This window comes from Lissotriton vulgaris, chromosome 1_1 (genome assembly GCF_964263255.1).
Source record: "Lissotriton vulgaris chromosome 1_1, aLisVul1.2, whole genome shotgun sequence".
Lineage (NCBI taxonomy): Eukaryota > Metazoa > Chordata > Amphibia > Caudata > Salamandridae > Lissotriton > Lissotriton vulgaris.
Genome location: NC_141685.1, coordinates 464839333 through 464866100, shown reverse-complemented (window position 1 = coordinate 464866100; position 26768 = coordinate 464839333). Strand labels below are relative to the sequence as shown.

Here is a 26768-nt window from a genome sequence, read left to right as displayed (position 1 = left end):
GTTGACCCTTAATGTATAATGTATGTAGGGTCAACTGGGGCTGGCCTGTATTTTCTCTCGATCCTAGTGTTAATGACCCGTGCCCTGGTTGTGTCTTTAAATATGTCCCCTGCATGTTTAAGCACCCCTTTCAGCATTGGCAGTGTTTTGATGTTTTTCTCAGAGGTGCTGAAAGTGTCAAAGAGGTAGTCTTCATCAATGGGATCTGCATGCATCTCCACATGGTAATTATATGCTGCCCTTTCTATTAGTGCGTTGAAGGCAGCTGTGTCCTCTGTAGGCGATGTTTTTACAGGGTATGCAGTATTGTCAGGAATTGTCTGAGAGGCTCCAGGATCTAGAGGGTCAGTCCATGGCTGAGTTTGTATGTCCTGGTCATTATCCGTCGGATAATTGTACTGGTCATTGTCCTCATACTCCCCATAGTCATCTGTGCGTGTGGGCGAGTACATATAGTTTTCTTGCACATATGGTGTGATAGACTCAAAGAGAACTGGAGATGTTGAAGTGTCTTTCTTTTTAGAGGTATTTTGTAGGACTCAAATTAGTTTCAGGTCTGACTTTCCTTTTTAATAGGGTAACTTTCCCAGTATCGGGGTCAACATACAGTTTGGACTGTTCTTCAGCTGACGGATCCTGTTCCTCGGGTACTTTAGCTCTTTCCCCCAATCTTGGCCCTTTTGGCTGGGTCGGTTCGAATCCGCTATCTTGTTCGACTATCCTTGGCTTGACGTGCGGAGGAAGTCCGAATTTAACGGTCCGAGAGACTTTGGTTGTTGGACCGTTTTAGTAGACTGTATGATATTTTTCGGAGCCGTGGTTAACGATCCGACTGTTTTTGGTTGTTATAAATCTATTTCCGAACTCCGAGTAACGAAAGTACATCCGAACCCAATGGCGGAAAAAAACAATCTGAGGATGGAGAGGATGCCCATGCGCACTGTAGTCCAGGGGAGGAGCCACCTATCTCGTGATACTTCGAAGACTCTTCCAGGACAACAATGTGCAATCATCCGGACCCAACACTAGGCGGCGATCTATGCACAGATATGAATTCAGCAGCCCACATGCCTCGAACAATTTTTTTCACAGCATCCTTGCGCGCTGCGGGCAGGGTGGCATCAAGCGACTCTGCCCAGACGTCGTACGTCCGTCAGCGAGGTCACATAAGCCCAACCCCCCCCCCCGGCGCGACGACATCAGATTTCTTCGGAGAACTTTCACGCACCACAACGCGGTGCCACCAGACAAAAACTGTGGGAGCATGGGAATAGTGTGCGAAAGAATAGAAAATGAGGAAGATACCATAAGGAACAGTGCAACACTGTAGTGTCTAAAGGCAGGGGCATAAGAAGAAGAGAGCTGAGCACTGAACAACCACCCTGCCAGTACGTCGATAGCCACCCCCCTTCCTCCGTATACAAGGAACATGCGTAAAAAGTCATGACATGTAGCAGGCCTACAGCTCCCAATGCAATGACAAGAAGGGGAGGAAAAACGGACAGGAACAACCAACCTCCAAGCCCCCACGGCATAGAGAGCAACCACCCCCAAGGAACAGGGGCAAGGCATGACCAGATGACCCTAACTCCGAGGGTAGCGGAGGGTCCAGGACCCCCAGCAGCAAGAGGCTAACCTCCCCAAATCTGGAGCAGCCAGAGCAGCGGTGTACAGGAGCACCTTAACTCCATCCTCCAAAGAACCAAGAGAAGGAATGAACAACAACAAGACGAACCACGCGTCAAGAGCAAGAAAGCAGTCCCAGGAGACATAGCCCCCCACCAGGAGGCGAGTACCGAACACCAACCCAAGGGTTCTCGCTGCACGGGGAGGAAAGGCAGCCCGTGATGGAATCTGCAGCTAGAATTGTCTCTACCAGATACATTGTTACTGAAGGTAACTAACTCGTACATCTGATAGAGACTACTAGCAGCAGATTCCTTCATGAAGAATATTTACCCTAGCCATACCCACGGGGAAGGAGGATCTACGAAAGGACCCCACCAGCCAGGACAGAACAGAGGGTCCCACAGGGGGCAGACCTGTGGACCAGGTAAGTAACCTGGTCCCTTCCAGGGAAGAACACCACCGACCCCAAGAGGGATGGAGGAAGAAGAAAGAAGACTGTAGAGGCCCTTACACTCATAAGAGAGGAACCAAGGGGAAGGCCAGAGAGGCCGAAGCACCCCACATCCCTCAAAGGCAACAAAGCTTCCACCCCAAACCAGGAGGAGAAGCTTTGAGGGCCCAAGGGAAGAAAAGGCGATCCCACCCCAGATGGAAGGCAACAGGCCAGCCAGAGCGGCGCCAACAGACATAAGCCGCTAGAAGCAAGAAAAACAGCCCGGGCCCCAAGAAGACCGGGCAAGCGACGCCTGACAAGGGAAAGCACAGAATCGTTCCAGCCAGCAGGACAGGAGCAGAAAGGTGAAAAAATGCCCGGACACACCACTACGAGGGGCCGCGCACACGACCTCAAGAAGCAATAGCAACAAACATAAACGCCATGGAGAACAGGCACCCAAAGGCTACCAGAATCACTAGCAGAGCGCAGAACAGCTACCACTACCCCACATAGGGTACGTTAAGTCCCAAGACATGGGAATCCTTTTTGGAAGAACGGCCGCAGCAGAGGAAAAACAAAAGAACCACAGGGGGAAAAAAACCAGCGGAAGGCTGGTCAGGCAGCCTAAGAGAAAAACAGAAGGCCTAATCTCAGGGCCAATTCTGTGCAGATAACGCAAGCAAAACACACACACTCAACAAAGGGCCGTCCAGCAGCCAACAACGCCATAGTCCCAGCAAGGAGGACTCAAATGTCCAGAAAAAATACTCCACTGCAAGGGCAACTGGCCCAAAAGGAGGTCCAGAACCAGCTCAACTCAGCAGCCACTGAGGAGGGAAAGGAGAGGAGGAGAAGAAGGAGAAGGAGAAGGAGAAGGAGAAGGAGAAGGAGAAGGAGAAGGAGAAGGAGAAGGAGAAGGAGAAGGAGAAGGAGAAGGAGAAGGACGGAGCCCTGCCAGGAACCTTTGGATGGCGGAGTCAGCTGCCATCAAACGGACGATCAATGAGCCGCCACTGAATACTTTCAGGGTACACGCCATCCCGAAGCCAAGCATGGTGACAGAGGGAGACGGAGGAAGCCATGGCCCGGCCCAGCACCTCCAAAATGTCCATAGCGGAGGATAAATGCTGCTAGCTCCCGGCCATCTCACACATGATGCCGTAAGTCCACCTGAACAGTCTCTTGGGAAGCTGCGAATCCCAGGGACTCAGCCGAGTCCCACAAACAAGAGGAAGCCCTAGCCAGTACACACAAGGTGTTAAGGGCCCGCTGGGCAGCGCTGGTCAAGGCGAACATGTTGCGCCCCCAAGAGATCAGACAGCGGAGGGTGTTGAGGCACCGGATCCCCTGAGGCGGGACGCCTCCAAGCCCCCACCAGGGAAGAAAGGAGAGAACCCTCAAAGGGAAGCAAGATCTCCTCCGACCAGAGCCCTGGTGGAGAACCTTCAAGAGATGGTTCGCCGGAAAGTGAGCAATCCGGTCACCCATGTGCAGGATGCCCACAGCCGTGGACACGTAGGTTAAGGCCGCACCCTCCTCCGTAGGGCCCGGCGGTGGAGAAAGCAGCTTCTCCGTGGGCGAAAAAGCAAACTAAGGCAGCACTCCCCGAAGCCAAGCAGGACGGGCAAAGGCCAGACCTGGAAGTCAGAAGGAACGGAAGAATGGGGGGCCTGCCGCTCCTCCGACGAACACCTCTGCCTCAGAAATGGCGGGGAGCCGCTCTTCGACGACACCGGTGAAAAAGACACCACAGGGCGTCCAGTCTCCGGGGAGGACTACACCAATATGCAGCCGACCTCCGGAGAAGAGGGTGTGCTGAAGACGAATCCGCAGCACGACCCCTGTGTGGAGCCCTTGAGTCCGCCATCAAAGGCAAGGTGCCAACACCATCTGGCGCCGAAGGAGACACCGGACAGGGTTCCTCCAAGTCACACTGCACCGGGGACCGGAGCAGAGCCAGAACCGAAGTGGCCAAGGGGCGGCCCCGGAACAACGTCGACTCAACCTCCGCCACGGCAGCCACCTGCGTGGAGGAAAGAGGGACCGGGGGAGTGACACAAAGCCCTCCGCCAGCGTCGACCCAGAATGTGGCGTAAGTGGCCCGGCAACCCATGCAGCGGCACCAGGGACGATTCAACCTCCGACGAGGCAGCCACCTGCACGGAGGGACGAGAGGGGGATGAGGTGTCCTCATTCCGCCTCGACCCAGAGCGGGACATGGAGAGGTCACCGACCCCAGTGGCACCGCCCGGAGCAAGCACCGGCGCCGTCAGCTCAGCAGTGGCCCAGAGGGCCGAGCGGGGCACGGGGATGCAACTCGAGTCCCGGCGACCTCTGGCGACATCACAGGGACTCCCGCGAGAGTTTGCGGCGAGGCAGAGGCGCCGTGGCCTGAAGGAGGGACCCCTGAGGGGTCGCACCCCAACAGCACCACATCCTCCAAGCCTGGATCCGAACCAGTCGGCGCCGGAGCCAGCGGCGGCACCATGGAGGGCCCCGCGCAAGGCAAGGGATCCGCTGAAGGCACAGGAGGGGAAGGAGGAGGAGACACCAGCGAGGCCTGCAAAGCTGCCGCGTATGTCTCCATCTGGACTCTCGACGTCCCATCACCGGAAAACGGTGGATAGGAGGACGACATGCAGGGCTGGATCACCTGCTGAGAGTCCACGCCCCTGGCAGGCCTAACAACAGCCCCCGGGGACAAACTGTGACACACACACAGAGGAGCGACGCTCGTGCGACATTGGAAAAGGGTGTGGACGACGACAATGGCCGTATCTGAAGCTGTCTGCAGAGGCTGACCGAGAAGAGGAAGCCGAACTGGAAAGACGCGCCGAGAGTAATTTCATCCGGCGCTCCCACCGCAACTTCGGCTTCAACTGTTGGCACGCCTCACAATCAGTGGTGCCGTGATCCTCCCTTAAACACCACATACAAATGAAGTGAGGGTCCGTCTCCGACATAAGACGCCCACACAACGTGAAAGTCTTGAAGCCGGAAGGCATTCGCACACTGTTCCACCAAAAGAAGAGACAATGATGAAGAAAAAAGGGCCCAAGACAGGCTCGTAGCAAGGACCGGATCCGCGTTGCATATGGTAAAGGAAAAAACTGACATAGGCGCGCCAGGGTGGGGCCTATGTGACCTCGCTGAAGTCACGTACGCGGACGAGGCCTGGGCGGAGTTGCGTGATGCCGCCCCACCCCCCACCGCGCAGGGTGCTATGGCAAAACCTTTTCCTGATCCAGTCTCATGCCTGGGGATAATTCTATGTGAAGGAATCTGCGGCTAGTAGTCTCTATTTTAAATCATCTGTTTCAAAGGTCACACACTCCTCCCTTCGTGCAACGTGTTACCCTGTAGGATGGGCCATATTTAAGCATACACAACTTGATGAGGATTTATATTTTGAGTCATGGCATTGGTTTAAACTACCAAAGGGTGGTTATATTAATCCTTTTGCCCACCATACACACTTTTACTGGAGAAGGTTGTTTCTAGCTGACAAATAGACACTTCCTTCAATTTAATTGCCTTTGGAGTCAACAAAACACTCGGAGATCTAAAGTTTAAAATGTTCATATCATAACAAAGATATCTAGTTACTAGGTCTAAGCTGATCCATTTGAGAAAAATTAGCCTGCAAGTCACAGAATGGGAAGAAAAAAAACCTTGGACTGGGAAAGTTAACCAAGCATGGACCTGGGAAACTTTGCAGGGCTACGAGAGAAAGAAAATACTGTTGGCCTTAAATTTATTTTTGGCTGAAAATAGAGGTTTCTGAAAAAAATCATATAACGAAGCTATCAAGTAGCAAGGTACCCAATGTGAACGTTTAAGGTGGATTCTGAAAGTATGATTATCAACTCTATATTGGCTAATAGTTTCCTGACAAATATGTAATTTGTTTCAATTAACCGGGATGGAAACTATTTGACAAATTTTGGTGTGCATTGTTTATTAACCAGAAAATGCTCCCATTCTGCTTTTTCAGCCAGGAGCAGCAATCATGCTGTCACATGTAGGCCCTTACATACATGGATTACAAACATTACCTCTTGACCTATAGTCGAACCGTGATGCTAAAATTATGTTGAGAGGTACTAAAGTTCGAAGGAATAGTCACCTCTGTGGCAAGCCCACAAGGAGAAGTGTGTTTATGTCGGCCTCCGGTGCAATTCTTAACTTTTTTCATACTGGTTTTGCGGATTGAGGTTTCTAGCAAGTGAGATCATGCTCATTTTTTATTAAATAAAAAAGCAGCAGTTTAATTTAGATTTCAGTTTCACAAATGTTTATTAATTGGTTAAATGAAATAAACCAAAGGAAATCAATAAGACAAGTGATAATAAAACTTCAACATTTCTTATAGTATGTTGAAACAATTCAAACTAAGATTATATAACAATTACCTTTTCTCTGTTTCCACTAATGTAATGCCCTACTTCCAGGTGGGGGGAGCCGCCCCTGCATTAACAAGATTAAAACAAGCATTTACAATGCAACGGTCTCGCCTTTGCAAAAGTTAGAGCTATTGGCATTGTAAATGACAACTTTTTTATTTATGTGTTGGTTTTGAAAACAGATAAATAAATGACATTGCCATTTACAATGGCAATAGCTGAGCATTGATGTGCGCGCGCTCACACTGCTCACTTCTCACTAGAAGTTACGGCATGAGGTCATGCCAGGTGAGCGTTGTAGGGGAAGGGGAATCCTTTAAAGAGAGTCATTTTCTCTCTGGAATATTTCTAGTACCCCGTGGCCTCCTGAACCCTAGCTTCACTGGGTGGCATTGCTGAAGCTTATGGTCAGCTGCCCAGGTCACTACCTTTCTACAACTTGGTACTTGCCAGAATACACAATAGGAGGACAGACCAGGCCAGCAGAGGCAACATGCTTCACCGGTAGGGTCCTTCCTGGTTCACACTCTAACCCTTGGACTGAATAGTTTTTAAACCCACACCTTGTCTGGTGCACCACAACAAAGCAATTATAGTGCCCATAGGCAGGTTTTATGCTTTTACAAAACAGGACATTATTATAAAGTAAATCAAGAAATCACAAGCACTGGTGGTCGACCCAGCAGTGGTGCCTGGTTCTAGGCACTGTGAGGACCCAACACCTTCTCGCATGATAGACATCTACTGAGGATGCTAGACATAGGCCTGGGGTAACCCACACCCCGCCAACCTTCTTTCTGCCACTCTACATGCGTTGGTCACTCAAAGAAATCAACAGCAATCTCAGTAGCACCGCACACTATTGGGGTTGTGGTTGCAAACCCTCTTCCGAGGGACACTTCAGGCTCAGGGTGTTGTAGTGGTAATCCCTCATCAAAGAGCCCCTGGCAGCTCTGAATGTCAGAAACAGCTCCTCGTTGTAGGATGCCTGAAAAGCTTGGGTGTGGTGAGGAGCAACCCTACCTCGCAGCGTGCTGTAAAAAGCAGTCCACGTTCCCTGGGGGCTATACAGCGCATGAAGGATTTAGCACAATCCCTTATCAGTTGGACACGCAGGGCTTTAAGTGGGCCGGGTCCTGCTGATGCTCAGCCCCGGAAGGGCTCTCCATTTTTACTCTCAGCCGATGGATCAAAAAAAATGTCTTAAATCTGCTTTAGTACCACTACTTAAAGCCTTTGATGTAACTTCAAAGAGGCTCGTTTTAGTTCTTTGAGTTTCACCATTTCAGAACTGAAGCATTTTCAATATTATATACAACAAAGCCATAGCTGTTGCTTATTTATTTTATGCAACAATCATTGGCAAAGTTAATAGTCCTGGCTTGTTGTAGTTATAATGTTACTTGATGTATCCATATTTCTGGATGCAATGACAGAAACAGCAAAATACCAGTCGGGCTGCAAACTATGCTAAGCACAGATTTTTTAGCTTAGGTGTTTTTAAGCCACGCCCTCATTTGCATTGGCTACGCCCATTCGAGTTACCCCTCAGTTTTTGGATCCCACTTAAAGCCCTGCGGACACTGCAAGCTATAGGCACTGTGAGTGTTGCAAACCCTCCTCTCTGTGGCACTGCACCCTCCGTTCCTGGTGTAGTGGTGATGGGCACTGGGCCCTTATCCGAGGAGCATAACACAGCTCTTGGGTTTTAGAAATATTACCTTCTCTCACAAAATCCGCAAAATCCGGAAGCTGCAGGAGATAGATCTCCTCCCAGCAGCAAGAGAACTGACAGCAGCAAGAGCGGTGAAATAAGCCAGAGCGGTGACAGCAGCCAGAGCAGTGACAGCAGCCATCAATGGGAGCAGTAGGGGCAATCCCGCCTGCCAGGAACACTGCGCAGCGCTGGATTTCGTAGGGCATTCCCTCTTGTGGGGGACATCGACCAGCGGTGGGTGATGCACACAGTGCCTCTAACCCCACCAATGATGCTGACATAAAACAGGGAGCCTGCCCCGCTCTTTTACCCTTCCCCGCTTTACACTACAGCAGAAGGTGGCCAGTACTGCCAGAAAAAAAACTTGTAAGGCTATATTTGGGGAAAAATAGAAATCCGGGAAAAAACAGGATCACGAATTCCGCTTCAGACATATTACTAGCCCCACCCTCAAATAAATAACCCAGGATATGTAATCTGGCCAGGCGTGCTGCGATCAGGGGGGTCGTGCGCCCAGAGAGCTGAGAGAAGGGTGTCTATGGCGAATAATCCTGCAATGTAGCACTTGGAAAATCAGAGCAGGCATCTGGCGTCAGGGCGGGCCCTGCGTTCACGCACACGACGGAAATGCACCTTGCACGCGCACCAAGGGATGCAGAGACACAAGTTGGCAAACCTGGCTGGGGTTTGGATCAACTGGAGGGGTGTAGCGGGCAAGGCCCTGATGGGGAGGGCAGGGAGTGGAAAGCTGAGGAACGCACAAGGCGACTGAGCGCGATAATGTGTGCTGCAAACGGCACAGCTTGAGTATTGTGAAGTGAGCGTAGTGCTGCACTCCATTGATATGTGCGCAGAGGGTGAGAGCACGTGCAGGCTGGTATGTGCAAGTTTTCATGAGCATTTTACCGAGTGCACGCGGCACATTGGGGTTAATGCTATATGGAAGGTATCGAATGACATCCATGATAAATAATGTGTATTAAAATGAAACATTCTTGCACATCGTCCTCGCGTGGACGGCCGCAGCCCCGGGTCTGCCGCGGCCGGTCCTGCAATAAGGGGCACGGCGCATGCGTAAGCCCGAAACCTTCCATGGGGCACGGCGCATGCGCAAGCAGCGGGAGGTATAGCTAGCGTCTCAGCTTCCGAGAAGGACAGCGCGTTCGCGCGCGCGTGGCCGGCGCAAATCGCTTTGCGCGCGGCCAGGACTGTCCTCCTTGGAAGCTGAGCCGCTAACTATAGATCTCTGGCGAGAGCGAGCTTCGCTCGCTTCTAGCCGAGACCTAAAAAGCAATCTATTCATTAAATTTACAGGGTGACTGTAACCTATTTAACCCCAAAAATTCAGTGCTAAGATCGACAACAGCCTTTGAGACAGTAACAGCAAGGGCCGTTCCCTCAAGTGCCATGTAGTGCAAAGAGTTATGTTTAATGGTTCGCAACTTGCTGTAGAAGCCACCTTCCCACTTGCAGCAGACACTCTGTGGCCTTGCGAGAAAACTGGATGTGCTGCCATTTAGGCAAGCAATCACCGGTGCTAGGATTGGCTGCTTTATAGGAGCAATTGCAAAAAACAGTCCCTAACGTGGCATGTAGAGCAAAGAACTATGTTTTGCGAGGGTTCGCAATTCAAGCAACTTTTTTACTTGCAGCAGAAACTTTGCAGCCCTGCAGGAAACCTGAACGCTGTGTCCATTTAGGAGCGCCATCACTGCGGGGAGCACAGGATCTAATCTGAAGAGCCCTCAGAGCAGGACACTACAGTTTATGTCTAAGGTGAGCAACAGCTGGACAGATGCAGAAGAATTGTAGTGCACTTTCTTGTAAGTTGCAACGTAAGCAGAATTGGGTGTTCGGACAGTTTGCTTCCACGCAGGGACCTGATCTTTAGATGCAAAGGCACCCATGCGGAGTAAAATGAGTGAGTGTTGAATGACCACTGCCATATGGTTATGGGCTCCAAACTGTCCATCCATGCTTTTTGTGTGCTATCTCTGATTTGTCAGGGGTCCAAGAATGGAGTCTGACCGCCTTGTTGTAATTTTTTTTTGAATGCGGTAGGATAAATATTAAGTTCCAGGCTCTGGCCAAATTTAGATTGTCTTATGTAGCACATCCTATATAGTGATACATACATACATACATATGAATTATTGTCAATGTATACGTGTGATGTAAAGCGATGAAAAACCCTGATTTGGGATTTAAAACAAAACCGAGGTGTTTAAATTAATATTTGTGCAAATACTGGGAAAGACCAATATGTCTAACATTCTTACAGAACATGCATATCTCTTATATACAGGGATTGAATAAGTACCTGTGAATTGGTTAGCTGTTAGCCTTTGTTTCCCCACCATTTAGGTGTGAGGCTCCCAATAACTGCCAGCTACAACAACAAAAAGAGGCCCGATAGACGTCGAACTTCAACCTTTCTTATGGGTCCAGCTGCAATCTGATAATCCCTCTCCCCTCTTGCATTCAGGGGTCGGTCCTATTGCTTATTGGCAGCCAAACAATGGAATGCGCTCCCGGTGGGCCTCTGGATGGAGGTCCAGGAGCGCCGCTTCAGAAAAAACTTAAAAACACACCTTTTCCCTCGAGGTATGTAGGGTAGTGGTGGCGGGTAGTACTACCTCGGCAAATGTACTGCAGCGCAGGGACACACTGTCTTTAGTGTAACCATTGCGCTTCATAAATGTGCTAAATAAATAAATAAATTGTAAGCTATGGTAGTAACGCTGCTATTAATAAGCATAAAGTATTGTGCACTCTGATCCCTCCATGTGCACAAACCTTGCACACTTTCTGCAGATGCCCTATTATTATCTAAATGTTTGAAGCAGAGGGACTTGTTTTCTGTACTTCATGATTTTCAGTTTGCTTCGTGGTATTGTTTCTACATTGTGTCAACGCCTGGACCTTGATCTTGACCTTCTGTGAAGTGCTTCAGCTGTCTAAATAAGCATGTTCTCCTTTCTTCAGACAGTATTATTGTTTAAACGTTAAAACTGTGCTAAGCTTTGAACACCATCACCACTAATACCACCTTCATTCATTCTGCCATAATCGCAACCGTCACCAACACGACAACCTACGTTGTAAAATGGAGAGGTGGTCTTCAGACTGTCGTGTGGCTGAGCCTTGCATTCACACAGTGTTAGGTTGACATGAGCTTATTAGAAGTTTAAACGCCTGCTGCCTGTTTAGAGTTTAGCAGAGTGTTTTGCTTCACACGAGAACAACATGTTTTTCTACATTAGTAGCCTTGCTTGGTAATCTTAGTCTGAACAGTGAGTGCCGAGGCCTTCAAGGTTATTTCAACACTATGGTTATTGTTCGGACTGATCAGCTCACGTTCTAGACAGAACACATATGCAGCTGCGGCCACCTCTGATTTTGGGGTATTTAATAATGCACTGCGTAGGTATAATCACACACACTTGGAGAACATTTGTATGCTGAGAGCTTGTGCAGAATTTGATGTGATCCACTTCTGCTAATACCAGAGGTATGGGGCCGCCTATGTAATCCCAAGAGACCTTCTGTAGTTATAAAATAACCTACTAGCAAGGGAGGGTGAAATATAGGTATATTTTAAACCTGTTTCCATTTAGCATTATAACATGCTTTCTCCCTTTGTATTTTATGGGATAGTAACTATGCTGACAATCTTGTTTCTGATTATATGTCTGCTTGTATTAGCTAAGATGCTGCGCATGAGAACAGGGAGTTAGAAATAAATATTTCAAACTTGCACGTGTCTCTTTTTACTCCCTGTTTTGGACTGGTATGAGAGTATAACAAAAGAGTGTTTGTGTTTTTCACATTGCCGGAGGTAACCGAAGTCGCATGTTCTGGGTTGTCTAATCATTGGAATTTTAGAAGAGCCAATGTGACACTGATGCTAGTCTGGTAGGGGATTTTGGGTACTAAGGTGAGTTTTGGCACACCCTAATTCATTGAGGTCCCAAGTCTCCGTGTACAGTTCTGTGTAGGAGCGGAATCCCTACAACAGGACAGGGTAGAAGGTTGGGGATGTATGGAAAAGGCGGCTGAAGGAAGGGTAGGGTAGGGTAAACTCCTATCCACAATCTATAGGACTCACTGGTCCGAAGTAATGGCCTGTCAGACCCACAGAAAGGAGGACATTCGACTTCATACAGACTCCTGGTGTTCCATCAGGAACAACCTAGAACAGCTTCCCTGGCAGCGCTGGAGAGGAACGAGAGTTAAGCTGGTGTTGTAATTCTATTTGTTTGGCTTTTCCACTGCCTCCCAACTACCTGATGAGGGATCTGAATGCTACTGTTGTTGATACTGAGCTTTTCGCTGGTGAAAATGACAGGTGCCCCCGCGCCTAGGGGAGGGGTGCACTTAGTAGCGCCATGGGGCTGAGCCTCCTCCGGGGCCCCCGGACAAAGAAGGGGGTTGGCTGACAGGGGTTGATGTAAAAATGAAACTTGCAGGAAATGAAACTTGCAGGAAATGAAACCTAGCAGGCTATTTAAGGCTGTGCTACGGGGGTTTCGTTCTCTTTGTCCCCTTGGTGTACAGCCTGGATGAAAGGAGCGTCATCGACCACCCACCCACCCGAAGAGTAAGGCATTGTGGAGCACTTACAGTTAACAACAAAGACGGATGGACAACAATGGAGGTGCAGCCATTCCATGGACCCCAGGAGGGGGTAGATTCCACGTTTGCAGTGGGTCGGCAGTGAGGAGGGACTGACCTACCGGTAGTCCTGGACTCGACTGCCCTAACCCATGACATATGGACTGAAAACAATCTTGGGGAGGCTGCCTGTGGGCAGGTACCCCGATGGCCCGGTGTGTTACGCAGTGCCCTGGATCTCAAGTAGTGCAACTGTTTGCTGTGGCGCGTTGGGGCCTACCGGCACAATGTGCGTAGCAAAGTGGGACGTTGGTGGTCGAGCCGTCCAAGTTCAAATGTACGACAAGTTCTAGTGTACGGCTGAGTTAAAAAGTTATAGTGTAAAGTTCAAATGAACGGCCAAGTTATTCTAGAGTACGGTCGTATTAAAGTAAAATGTAATGTCGTACTTAATTTCCTTACTGCCATTAACATGTTGATGCAGCTAAAGTGTGATGCTGTGAATAATTCTTATATATCCAAGAAGGATACTGTACTTGGTATTAATTCCTTGGCTTGATGTGAATAAAAGGCTACGCCATGGACAACCTACCTTGATTCTGAGAGTTCTTGGGCGTAGTGGGGCTAAGGTGACAGAATTTAGAGAGGAGGAAATGTCACGTTGTGTGCACACTACTAAAACCCCTCGGAGATCCCCAAAAGCGGTGAAACTGCCGATAGTCCCCTTGGAGCAGATATTGTAGGTCATTAGACTTAGCTGTCACCCTACTTATCTTAAATTCAAACATCAAGTCAGCTTTATCACTAAGGAGTTGTACACCATTGGATGAGAGGTACACAAGGGTAGCCTGCTCATCTGAGGAAAACCCTGATGTGCACTGCCAAGCCTGTTGACGGACAGATAGAGGTGATCCCATGGCTGAAGCTACTGAATCAGCGGTGCCCAGCCCTTTATTTAGAAATGTGTCAGAAGGCCTCCTGCCCATCTTTGACGGCCTAAGAAAAATTTCCCTTATTGTTTCCAGGACACTTGGTGCAACCAATAAGAGATTTGATTGCCATACTACAAGCAGGGAAGATTTTCTTCCCCCATGCTTTTAAGTGCTTGGATTCTGTCGGAATCAATAGTAGGGAAGGTTCTAGACACCGGCACTGAAGAACAAGTTGTCTGAATCACCAAGCTTTCCAATGATAGATAGGCAGACAAGTCTCAGTGACGTTGCTGGACGTCACTTCCAGCACAGATGTAGAGCCATCACCCCCTACCAATTTTGAGTGCTTTGGTATTTCCAGATTCAGTCAGACAAGGGGGATTATTTAACAGGTGAGCATTTTGTAGAGCGAAGTATTCTTCAGAAGTTATATTCAAAGGGGCAGCTATGGCACTGAAAAAATAACATCAATAATGTTTTTTTTTTTTAAAGAGTTGGCCCCTTGAAATCTTTACCCAAATTAAGACTGCATTTAATCTTTGTTCTTACTCATTTAAAAACTTGAATGGTCGCAAAAAAAGTAAAGTACTGATGCAATCCTTACTTTATTTTACCACACTCATACAGGTTAATAGACCTGACTCAGGCGGGAGTCTCACGATTTTCCGGAGCTATTATGGCTATCTCCTGCCTGAAATTGCCTCTTTTTCTTTAAATGTCACTTGGAAAAATAAATTCTCCCGATTATTATATATTTTTTTAATATCTCTCCCTTTCCGCGCCTTAAATGTCGCCATGTATGGTTTCTTAAAAGTTTCAGCTTTTAGTTAATAAAATTAAAGGTTTACATATATCAAGTCATTACATTGCAATTCATGCAAATTCAATAGATACTTACTTGTTTGGATCAGCGCCTTTGAAGTAGGCATTGACTGTCTCTGTGAAGGCAGCTGCCACAGGGAGTGTGTCCTGGGCTCCCATTGTTAAAGGGCTGGGTCCACGGGAAGATCCTGCAACAGACGAAACAGCTACTTTCTCTCGGTATGGTTGTGCGACATTAGATTTATGATAAAACAAGATGATACAGATAAATTACTTTTGTGGAAAGGAATAAAAACAAAGACATATGGAAATGTTAGCAGAGATTATAACAATTTTACGAATTACAACATTTTATGATTTTCTACAACTGCATATACTCATTTCATTAATTTCTTCAAACGTATTTGTCAATCTTCTAGCAGCCGTGTTTGCATGACAGTTGAAAAGCTTTATTTTTCAAATTATTTTTGCAGCCAAATTTGAATTTTGATATTAATCAAATGTACTACATTTTTATTCTTAGAGTGTAGAAAACAAAAAATGAGGGAAAGCACACAATCCATATCATCTTCATGATACAACATCAAGTTAAAAACATTATAAAACACGGAAAAGATGGAGAGCATTAAAAAAATTACAACAATTAAAAGATTCAGCAAGGGTGAGCAATTCCTGTAGCCCCACACCCAGGACATATTGCATGTCTAGGTGCGGAACCGCAAGCTGCTCCTAGAGGTCCCTAGTGAGCAAGGCACCAGCACTGCAGGTCTACAAAGTTGGGAGTTATTGGTATTGTAAATGGCAAGTTTTTTACACGTCACGTTGATCGTGTTGTTCACGAAAGGTCCTGGAAACTAACGCCGTTTGTTGTGTCGATTGACTGATTAATACCAAGTGTGACCCTTGCGATACACGTTTTATTATCGCATGGTAGGTGGTACAGTTCGTTATTGAGCTTCTTTGATAGAGCACAGGGATCTGGTCTGAGAACAAAAAAGGAATTGTCGTCATTTTGTTAACACGTTTTCTAAGCATATCCCTTGAAGAAGGGTTCTTGATGAACCCAAAATGCATTGGGAAGTTTTGAGATTTGGATGATATGCATTTTTATATGTGAAATGTATTGCATTTACTTTCACCTTTGCTAACAGCTAACTGAGTTGAATGCCAACTGTTAATTTCAGTTTGTGTTTTACCTTTGGTTACTCAAATGAATGAATTCATGAATACAATTGAGGAATTGTTTGTTTTCTTTAAATTGTAAGAATTTTGTTTAAAAGCGTGTGGAATTTCTAAAAGGCTTTGTAGCCTATTTGCAGTGCTACATGTAGGTTGTGGTTTTCCACAGACTCATTCTTTATAATGTTTTTTACCTAGCCATGTTGCAGGGTGCAGTACCATATGTGGCCAAAAAAGGACCTCTTTGGTCACATATGGTACTGCACCCTGCAGAAGATATGGTATATCCACGCTACCCATAATGTATTGCATGCAAGACAGTACTACGAGAACATTCAAATAGCTATGTCCATATATAAGACTTGTAGCTTTGATATGTGACAAAAGAATTATTACATTAATTTCGGTTGGGTTGTACTCTGTGTGGAGCTGATTAAGGGAAATTTATAGACTGTCTCATATAAATGTAAGATGTTCTAGCGAGTGAAGTAACATCTGCCAGCCTAGTTTAGGACCAAGTGTGTGTCCTGCCTGAAGCCTTTTTGGGAAAATAGTACATTGGGGCTTAATTAAAACCTAGTGAGTCACAACACATGTAAAAAGGGGTGTCCCCAGGGGAGGTTACAAGAAGAGACTAGGCATTGCTATGGAGGGACTACTAAGACTATTGACCAATGAAAGCCATAATTTACAAAGAACAGGGACAGGAGCCAATTAAAAAGATGAGCGGAAAGTAGGTGGAGCTTTATGCCCATATTCTGAATGCTCCGTCCATCACCCCCTTTTGTACCGCCTTATTCTGAATACAGCATTTATCCAAGAGAGAGTGAAAGCTCTGTCTAGGAGAGACCTAAAAAGGAATCATGTTTCTTTTGTCCGCTGGACAATTGTGTTAACCGCAGTATGGCGGTGGGAAATAGGATTGCTGCTAGGACAGGATAAGAAACTACAAGCACTGGATATAGAAAATTACTGCAAAGCTGTTAGGACGAGCACTTTTAGGAAATACAGTGACCTATAAACTTGGCTAACATTATTGACAATCATTCCAATATAAAAATCTGAACAAAGGTTTGCGCCTAAAAAGAACATTCCAAGAATGATTTTTGATTATATTCAAATGCATTACAATATTACAAAATTTAAAATAAGACTAGTGATGTTTGAGTTCAAATTAAATTGCACCAAAAACATATTTGCAAATGGAAAAAAAAAAACGAATGTAGCAGATAGATTTGCTAAATTATTTACTAATTTATTTGATGTCAAAATATAATGTACCCAAAAAAGCTACTTGAAAGAAAAAGCAGGCAATGGTTATAGACAGTTATGCTACATTATTGGGCAACTTTAAATACCAATTCTCCAGCGCCTCATTAAATAAAATCTGACTGATAGAATCAGTCAAAACCTTTCTCGCCAACACACAAAACATAAACAAAGGACCCCATTTTTATGGTTTAAATCTTTTATTGGGATTTCAAAACAGAAAAAACAAACAGACCACATTTCCCCATCAGATGCAATAGTGTTGGTTTGTGCGTTAAAACTCCCAGGGTGTAAGGTAACAAAGATATTGACAACGTCGTAAATGTAGGGGTCTTGCAACGGGGAAACCAAGTCTACAAACCCCTCCACCCCCCCTCCTTGTCCACAAAGCAAAGGAATTAGTAAAAGAAAATTACCACATCTCTAACGGGAGGCCATAGGTCAAACATCAACCCTTAGTCTTACGCCTGTGCGGCTGAACTTTAGGTTCCTCGAGTGGCGTGTCTGCAAGGCGAAGAGAGCGTAAATAGCGTGGGCAGCTCAATTCCCTAAACTCCCCTTTGAGTAGTGTCAAAAATGGTCGCCAAAGTGCTGCAAATTCCTCTCCCCTCCCCTCTTTTGCTAGAGTTAACTTCTCCATCCCCAATATCATCCACAACCTGTGGAGCCAGCTAGTGTGTGGGGAAGGTTGAGTGGTCCTCCAGTGCGCTACAATGCTCTGGACAGCGGCCCCCAGCGCAATCGCTATGAGTCTCCCTCTCCTGGACATCAAGGGGTACATCAATGCATTAGGGAGTCCAAGCAGAACATAAGCGGGGAATCTGGGAAGTTGGGTGTCCAAATGGGAGTCTACTTCATCTAGGATCGAGTTCCAATAGGGTTGTAAGCGGTCACAGCTCCACAGTAAGTGCTCTAGTGTGCTCAGTTCTCCACATCCCCTCAAACAGCGGTCACTAATGTGGGGGTCCCATGGGGGTCCCATCGGTGTAAGCGGTCCGGCGTGTGGTACCAGTAGGTGGCCACTTTGGTCAGGGTTTCTGTGAGACAATTATGGTAGGCCGAGTGCCTGGCTCTATGGTATATGCCTTCCCATTCCTTGTGCGTGAGTTGTCTCCCCAGGTCCCTCTCCCACCTGATCCTCCCTGCGTTGTATGTGTATATGTTGGTGAGGAGGTGGTGTTGGTACATGTCAGAAATCAGTTTTTTATCTGAGGTGCGCGTCAACAGCCACTTTTCATACGGGGTGAGGAAGCCTTGTGCGCCGGGTTTGATCGTCGGCTGTAAGACCCAGTGACGGACCTGCAGGTAGCGCAAGCGGTCCGCCTCTGGTATGCCATAGTCCTCCTTCACTGTCAAAAAGGGAAGGATGCCGTTTAGATCGAACAGGTGTCCCAGGTCTCTACAGGGTGGGCGTCTCCAGGCAGCAAACGCCTTGGGGTCCACACCCGGGGAGAAGTCAGGGTTATCGAAAAGTGGAGTCATCGGGGAGGGGAACGAAGTGAGATCATGTTTGACCGCTACTCTGTTCCACACGTCCATCACGGGGCTCGTGATCTGTGATGCATAGAGATTGGGAGGCCTATGACATCGCGGTAGAAACGGAACCCCCTGAAGAAGGGGCCTGCCCACCACCGCTTGGTCTTGGAAGAGCCAATGCTTGCCCAACTCCAGCTGGTGCCACTCCACGAGGGTGCGGAGTTGAGTCGCTTGAGGGGTGGGGGGTGGAGGGGGGGGGGGGGTCGGGAGAATTGCGATCGCATGCTTAAAGCACAGGCGGCGACCGCTCCAGACAAAGCGAGCCAGCTCCGACTGTGACCGCTGAATCCACCCCGTGGGGGGGCGCAGAGGGAGGGTCTGAAACACGTGGAGGATCTGAGGCAGCAGAGTCATTTTCACGGCCGCTATCCGTCCAAGCCAGGAGAGCGAGTGTCGCTTCCACCTCCTGAGTTAGTCGCTGAGGCGCGAGCGGAGTCTGGCATAATTGGCCTCCGTAGTGGCCTGCACGGTGGGGGCCAGCAGAACTCCCAGATAGGGGATAGTGGTGTCGGACCATTGCAGATCAAACTCGCTTTTGGCCTCTACGAGCATGTCCGGTGACAGGGATATGTTCAGTGCCTCTGATTTCTGCATATTAATGTTAAAAGCCGAGGCTAGCGCGAAGGTGTGAAGCTCAATAAAGAGCGCTCGGAGGGATTGCATCGGGTCTGTCAGGGAGAGCAAGATGTCGTCCGCATATAGACTGATCTTATGCACGTCACCGCCGAAGGGAATGCCTTTGATGAGGTTGTGGTGCCTGATCCGCTGAGCCAACGGCTCCATATAGAGGGCAAACAGGATAGGAGAAAGCGGGAACCCTTGCCTGGTGCCCCTGCCAATTGGAAAGCGCAGGGAGGTATGCCCATTGACCCGGACCGTGGCGTTAGGCTGGCGGTAGCAGTTCAGTATGCGGTTACGGAGAGTCTCTCCCATCCCGACTCGCTGCAGCACCAGCTCCAGATATGGCCAGTGCACTCTATCGAATGCTTTTTCGGCATCGATGGTGAGCAACATGCAGCCGGGCCGCGTCCGCGACCCGGCCTCAATGAGGTGGAGGACTTGTTTAGTGTTATCGCTGGTCTGTCTTTGGGGGATAAAGCCTGCTTGGTCAGGTTCCACCAACTGCTGCATATAGGGCGCCAGCCTATTCGCGAGGATGCCCGTGTAGAGCTTGAGGTCAATGTTTAACAGGGAGATTGGCCTGTAGGAGCTACACCAAGTGGGGTCCCGGCCAGGCTTGGGTATAACAGATATCGCCACCTCTAACAGATCCGCGGTGATGGCACCGGGCTGATCGAATGTATTGAAGAGGTCCCGCAATAATGGGGCCACCTGATGAGAGGTTTTTATAGAAGGCCGCCGAGTAGCCATCAGGGCCTGGCGATTTTCCCAGTTTGAGGCGAGATATCGCCAAGATCACCTTCTCCAGACCAATGGGTCGATCAAGGAACTCCGCTTGTGCTTTGTTCAAGGACGGTAGGGGCACTCCTCCGAGGTAGGCTTGGCCCGCCTGCGTGTCAAGCGGGTCCGTGGCATATAAGTCGCCGTAGAAGTCCCCAAAGGCCGCGGCGATGGCGGCATCGTCAGTAACAAGATTACCCTGACTAGACCGGATGGTTCGAACGCCCTGTATTTGGCGTTGCTCTCGCAGTTTACTCGCCAGGAGTCTCCCGCAGTGATCCCCCCAGAATAATACGTGTGTCGTAGGCGTAGGGCTGCGTATTCCGCCACATCTTGGTCCAGGGCTGCCAGCATCTTTCTCTCCTTACAAAGTTGGCGCCACGCCGGAGCCGCCCCGGTGCGCTGGTGCATCTGCTCCAGCTCCGCCACTCGCTGGGTGATTTCCGCCCGTTTCTGAGCGCGGTCTCTATTGTTAGCTGTGGCGATAGAGATGAATTCTCCGCGGAGGACCGCCTGAGCGCAGCCCACTGGGTGGCCTTGGTAGTGTCCGTGTTGGCATTATGAGTAAGAAACTGGGTGATGGCGGTTTTGATCCGCTCCACTATAGCAGAGATCTGGAGCAGGGCGTCTCTAGGGCGCTAATGCCGTTGCGGGCCAGGTGTGGTTGGGAAGAGAAAGGAGGCCAGCACCGGAAAGTGATCCAACAGAGGTCGGGAGGATGTCGACATCCTTTGCGCCGGGCACCAGCTGTGAGGAGCATAGAAAATAGTCAAGTTGTGCGTAAGACTTGTGAGCGGCTGAGTAGTAAGTGTATGCTGTGGTTTGTGGGTGGAGGTGCCTCCATAGGTCAACAAGGCCCAGGTCGGAGAGGTGTGCGTGGCCTGTCCCAGAAAGTGCCCCGACTTGACCATAACGTTGGCCTGAACGATCTCCTGTGTTATGGAATACTAGGTTGAGATCGCCTCCTAGCAGTAAGTGTGGTTGTGTATTAGCTGTGGCCGATTCTGTGCTCTTGTACCTCATTGGGTGCATATATGGTGCCCACTAAGAGTGTGTGCCCGGCAATGAGAAAGCGGTGGATCAGCAACCTGCCCCTGATCTCCGCCTCCTTCTATATAACCCGCCCCTCAAAGGATCTAGACACTAGTATCGCCACCCCCGCTACCTTCTTGTTTGCCGACGAGAAAAACTGTAAAGGGAAGGACCGGGACTTAAGGCGATGGTGATCTTTGGGCAGTAAATGTGTCTCCTTTCGGAAGCAGATATCTGCAGCTGAGTGCTCCAGGAGGGAAAGTATCGCTCGGCGTTTGATTGGGTTATTAAGTCCCCTCACATTGAGAGAGAGGATAGACAATGGGCGTGACATCCTAAGTAGTTAGTTGGGACGGCCCTGCGCTGCGCTCGACGTGTGGTGGCCAAAGAAAATCAAAAAAGCCCCCCCCGTGGACAAGGAGGACCCCCCTCCTCCCCCCAGACCCCAACTCCCAGACCCTTCCTTCCCCCCTCAATCGCCTCCCAACCACCCCTCCTCCTCCCGCATCCTCCCCCTCCTCAACTCCCCCTCCCCACTCCCCAGGTCCCACCCAGTTCCCCCCCTAGCCCCAACTGGTAACTCCCAGAGAAACTCAAACCCCAAACTAGGATTCATTGTCCCGGACCTGTGCAGTCTCTCTTCAGGCCCGTAGTGTCGTCTCGAAGTGAGAAAACATGTGACCAAGGCGATCTTGGTGGTCCCCCGTCCCATTCCCCCCGCCCCATGCTAGGAAAATGCATTCAAATCTCCCATCAGCGCCACATCATGTCCCGGTGGAAGTGTCTTTGGTGACCTCCTGGACCGCCGCGTGCTCTTGAGCCATGGTTGCGGGGTCCGGCTTGAGATTGCTTTTGGGGGAGCGCCGCCATCTCACTCGCTGCCAGCCGTCGCCTGCCCTGTTCTGAGAATTCGCCGGGGAGGATCGCATGGATGGGCTCTCCTCTTCGTCGTCAGCCCCCAAGGTGATGCCCAACAGCGCGCAAGTGTCCCGGAGGGATCGAAGTTGATGGAGGGTCCCCTTCCATTTGAAGAGGAGTCTGAAGGGATGGCCCCAAGAGTAGGGAACCCCTTTGTCCCTCAAGAAGGTCGTGACCACCTTGAATGCTCTCTTCTGTACTGTGATAGCTGACAGGTCCTGGAAGAGCCCCACCGCATAACCCCGGGATTGAAGAGGTTGTTTTTGCCTAGACATTTTAAGAATGCGTTCTTTTAGTGGGTAGTCGGGCAGGAAAGCCAGGATGTCAGGCGGCGGAGCTGGAGACCGGCGAGCCAGGCCCACTCTGGGTGCTCGGTCTATCCAGACCTCGAAGTCTTCCGGCTCCCCCAGTATGTCTCCTAACAGTTCTTGCAGGAAGGCCGTCACGTCGCTCCCCTCCGATTTAGACAGCACCCCTCGGACCCTTATGTTGTTGCGACGGGAGCGGTTCTCAAGGTCCTCAGCGTGTACCTGCAAGTCCGTTTGTTGGTCCTATAGTCTAATGATCTCCTGTTGCAGGAGTTCGATCTCCCGGCTCCTGCTGTGCACCGAGTCCTCCACTGCAGCCACACGTTCTCCAAGGCCGTCAACGTCGCGTCTGAGCTCCCTTTGCTCCCCCGCCATTTCCTGTTTAAGCGTCAGGAAGTCCTCTCTGAGCGAGCTGAAGAGGGTCTCGATGAAGGCCCTCGTGATGGGGATCTCCCCCTCTGGCTGCACTTTGGGGTGCTCCTCCGGCCGCCCCTTGGGGGTGCCTCTGGCCAGCATGTCGGGGATTGTTCGTCCTCCCCTGCGGTTCGACATGTCGTGACCCATGCGCAATGTGGCTGTGGCCTCCCCCGCCGAGGAGGCCCTTGGTGTGTCGGTGCCGGGGGGCCCGATGCGTGGGAAGGAATGGCCAGTCGAGCCCTACTTTGGCCCCCTCCTGGAGTGAGTCTGGGCCGGGTGGGAGGTGCACAGTTCCGTGCGCGGTGCCCACCGGCCTTGAAATCCCTCTATTCTGTGAGCTCCGCCTGGTGTGCCCCGCCGCCCCCGGGCCCAGGCACCGCAGCCTATGTGGGGGCCCCTTGTCTCCCCAATGTGCCAGAGGTCCGATTCTTCCTGATGATGCCGGGCCGGCCCCTGCAGAGACCTCTCTCCTTTCTGTCAGGCTGCACCTCACGCCTCTGCGGGCCCCCGGGCTTGCCAATCGTGCCTGTAATTGGTCCCTCCGGCCGCTCCCGGACTTCCGCCTCAGCTGCGTTATGGGGCTCCGGTGGTCGGGGACGGGCAGGCCCTGCTAGGCCTCACGCCGAGGGCTCGAGTTTCGCCCCCCGAGTCTGTGCTATCCCCGTGGGCAGAGCTCCAAACTCCGCCCCGGAGCCTTGTGGAGACCCAGCGCGGCCTCGTCACTCAAATGCCCCTGGGGTCCCTCCTCAGTCGGTGCTTAACCCCGCTGCTGCCAGCCACCTGTTTCGGACCTGCAGCGGCGCTCTAGGCCTGGCGCCGGGAGGGCCGCCTCACACCGGGGGCACAATCTCCAGGCACCCCGAGTTTGCCCCACACGCTGCTCCTCACCTCCGTGAGGGCCTCCCTTGGCAAACGATCCGCCGCCACATCCGACAGTTGCACTGATTGCCGGAAGGTCCGCTCGCGTATGCCCGAGCTGGGGCCTCGATTAGTAATCTCCGGGGCAGCTCGCCACACGCCTCTGCTGGCTCTGCGTTGGTGGGCACCAGCTCCGTTCACTACCCGGTCCGTCATGTCTCCGCCAGGCGGTGGTCGTCTGTGGGGGCGACTCTCGACTGGACACCAGCCAGCCCCTGACTGGGGAGCAATCTGGCCGTGGGTTACCAGCGAGCTCAGCCGCCTCCCGGTGCGTCTCCGGCCTGCTCCGAGACACGCTGCCGGAGTTGGTCCCTACCGCTTTGCCTGCCGCGATCCGCTCACCACCGTGGTGCCAAGTGCTTGCGGCTCCAGGAAACGCCGCTTACGGGGGCAAATGAGGGGGGCTCAGCTAACCGTAAAAGGGCGCCAAGGGGGTCCGGGACGAGGAGCCACTCGTTTAGACGTCCGCTCCGGCCGCCATCTTGGCCACGCCCCAGGACCCCATTTTTAAAGAAAGTCACAAAAGTGCCCCCTCAATTTTGTAGCAGTGCATGAATGCAGATTTGCAACTTTGAGGAATCCTGAATAGTTTATAGAAGTTGCAGGTATTCCGGCATACTCTTAGCCTGTGAAAAAACATGCTGAACTGTCTGTAACAAGCTGTAGCTATGCAGCAATGTTATTGCTCTGTATTTCTTGTTGATGGAAAACTGAAGAAACAAAATTAAAAATAAAGTTACAGGAAGGAATCGTATATCATGTCTCCAGACTTGAGCCCTAGGTAGAGGGTTTCTGGCAGACTCAAGGTCATATTTTAAATCTGGCTACGGTACTGATGAATAGCGGTAACATCTGTATTTTGAAACCATGAAATTTGTTAGAGCCCTCGGAGGTACTTCACATTTGACCTATGTTGACCTCATAACAGCATTTCACTGTGTAAAATGGTAAAAACTGTGGGACCCAGTGGCTGTATTGGGAATCGAGCAAGCCCAGATAAAACTTTTACACAGAATGCATATGAATCTGAGTCAACTACGACCGCCTTGTTAAACGGGGATCCCCTAAGAGAATAAAAAAAAACATAAATGGACATTGGAAACGGATTTCAGATGAACTAGAGATACAAGATCTGCCTAGGCATTCCTTCAAAAAAGGCTAAAAATATCAACGATCACGAGGTACAATCTTTGCTTGGTACAACCCCCAAACCTTCCATTCAGACAATGTGGAAATTACCAGAGATTGTGGAGCCGTTTAAATGCGGCTTCTGCAAAGCTTGTAAACTTACAATAGAATCCAAACAGTTTTGCTACAGACACCATGCTACAAACACCATACTATAGACTTCCAGGGGCACACGAATTGTAATACAACAGACGTCATCTATGCGATTCTATGTCCTTGCAATGAGATTCATATAGGACAAACCTGACAAAAAGTTAAGCTCAGGATTCTGCAACATTGCAGTAGAATACAATGTGGCACGGTGGGCCCACCATTGGTAGACCATTTTCAAAGACATGGCCATCAACCAAATTCCATCAAGTGGTTGATCTTAAAAAAAGTATTGCTCGAAGTGCGGGGAGGTGACATTAACTCCATACTTAACTTACGAGAGGGCAAATGGATGTGTACCATGGACACGGTCCAAAATGGTCTAAATGAACTAGATAACACCTATGCCCAATTCTCATGTCTTAATACCCAATAGGTCCTTATCAGGACTTACCTACCCTGAGTGATAGGTCATGAGTAATTAAGTATACTGTGTTGCACACCACACTTGTTATCTGGTACTTTTTTGACTCTGTATATGTAATGCCTTACATTGCGATATCTGTGCCATTACGCCAGAGACCTTAGATGGTCCTATGTACCACTAATATTTGATGCTAATAATCACAGATGTATACTCCACTGTTGTAGCGTTGCTTCTATTCATTCACCAATGCCCAATTCTCATGCCTTAATATCGAATAGGTCATTATTCAGAACTTGCATACCCTTAGTGATACGTCATGATTAACTAAGTTTACTGTGTTGCATACCACACTTGTTATCTGATACTCTTTGACTACGTATTTGTAATGCCTTACATTGTGATATCTGCACTATTATGCCAGAGACCATAGATGGTCTGATGAACCACTAATATACTATGTCTTAATTTGATGCTAATAACAGATGTATTATCTACTGTTGCATCACTGCCTCTATTCATTACATCATGGCTTTTAACCACGACATACCAATGCCTTTTTTATCCAAATGTTGTACCCACAGAACTGTCACTTTGTTAAATTGGTGATTATTAACATCTGAATCTGGGTATTTTCAATATTTAAAATGTGCGCTTTGCCAGCGATCTTTTTCATGTCGGGTTTTGCTATTTGGGCACATGTTCTATGTTGGTCTTTGTTATTCTGGCCCATGTTCCGTATCATGAATGTTGGTTGGGGATGGCGGATAACATTTTTACTTAGACATTATGTTTCAAAGCTCCGGATTCACTTCGATCAGGGACTCCTTTTTTCGCCCTTTCTATCCCTGATCATCAGATCAGTATCACCGAGCACATTGCATTACGTGTAACGTGCATGCATGGAGCGGCTGCACACCGCATGCAGGTAGGCTTCTCCCTAGTTCAGGCTACGTCTGGGCCTCAGTCGTTCCTGACTGTGGCGGGGAAAGAACACTGCAGTTTTTTCTGACTTGACTCGAGAACAAAGGTAGGCTTTAGCTCGAGATTGACTCCCTGAGCATCATATTATTCAGGCAATAATTTGGGCTATAAATCGGTCACTCATTGCATAGCAACTTTGAGGTTTTCCAAAGTTTCATTTTTTTAATTGTTTTTGAGATTAACCACGTTGCCCTCAAGGTAAGCACCAACTGCGGTTGGTAGCTTTGCGTAGTAGGGTAGTAAGGATTAATATGGGTCATGTTTCACTTTAAACTCACTTCATGATACAACTTTAGGATCTCCTCACTAGGCTCACTGGTGTCAATTTGGCCAACAAGCTATACATGTTCTCATTATTATCTTCATGCATTCATGGCCTGACTATTTCATCTTGGCCTACCTGTCACTGGTTTTGAAATTCCCACCTCCGATGGTGAACACTCCTGGGTTGGTCACCTGCTGTGCACCATTTTTTGAAGCTCAACAGTAAGTTTGGTAAAACGTGTTGCTGTGTACCACGATCCTTAGTACAGTGGGAACCTCCGCAACAC

General features: G+C 49.2%; 1 protein-coding gene across 5 annotated transcripts in view; it reads right to left on the bottom strand.

The window, feature by feature from the left end:
- Positions 1–26768, bottom strand: part of SGIP1 (SH3GL interacting endocytic adaptor 1) — a 1273000-nt gene that overhangs the window by 258983 nt on the left and 987249 nt on the right. For all 5 annotated transcript variants that reach the window (XM_086953766.1, XM_086953786.1, XM_086953772.1 and 2 more), the window contains one exon: positions 14630–14741. In XM_086953766.1, the coding sequence (XP_086809892.1) occupies positions 14630–14741 (112 nt within the window). The remainder of the gene's footprint in view (positions 1–14629; positions 14742–26768) is intronic.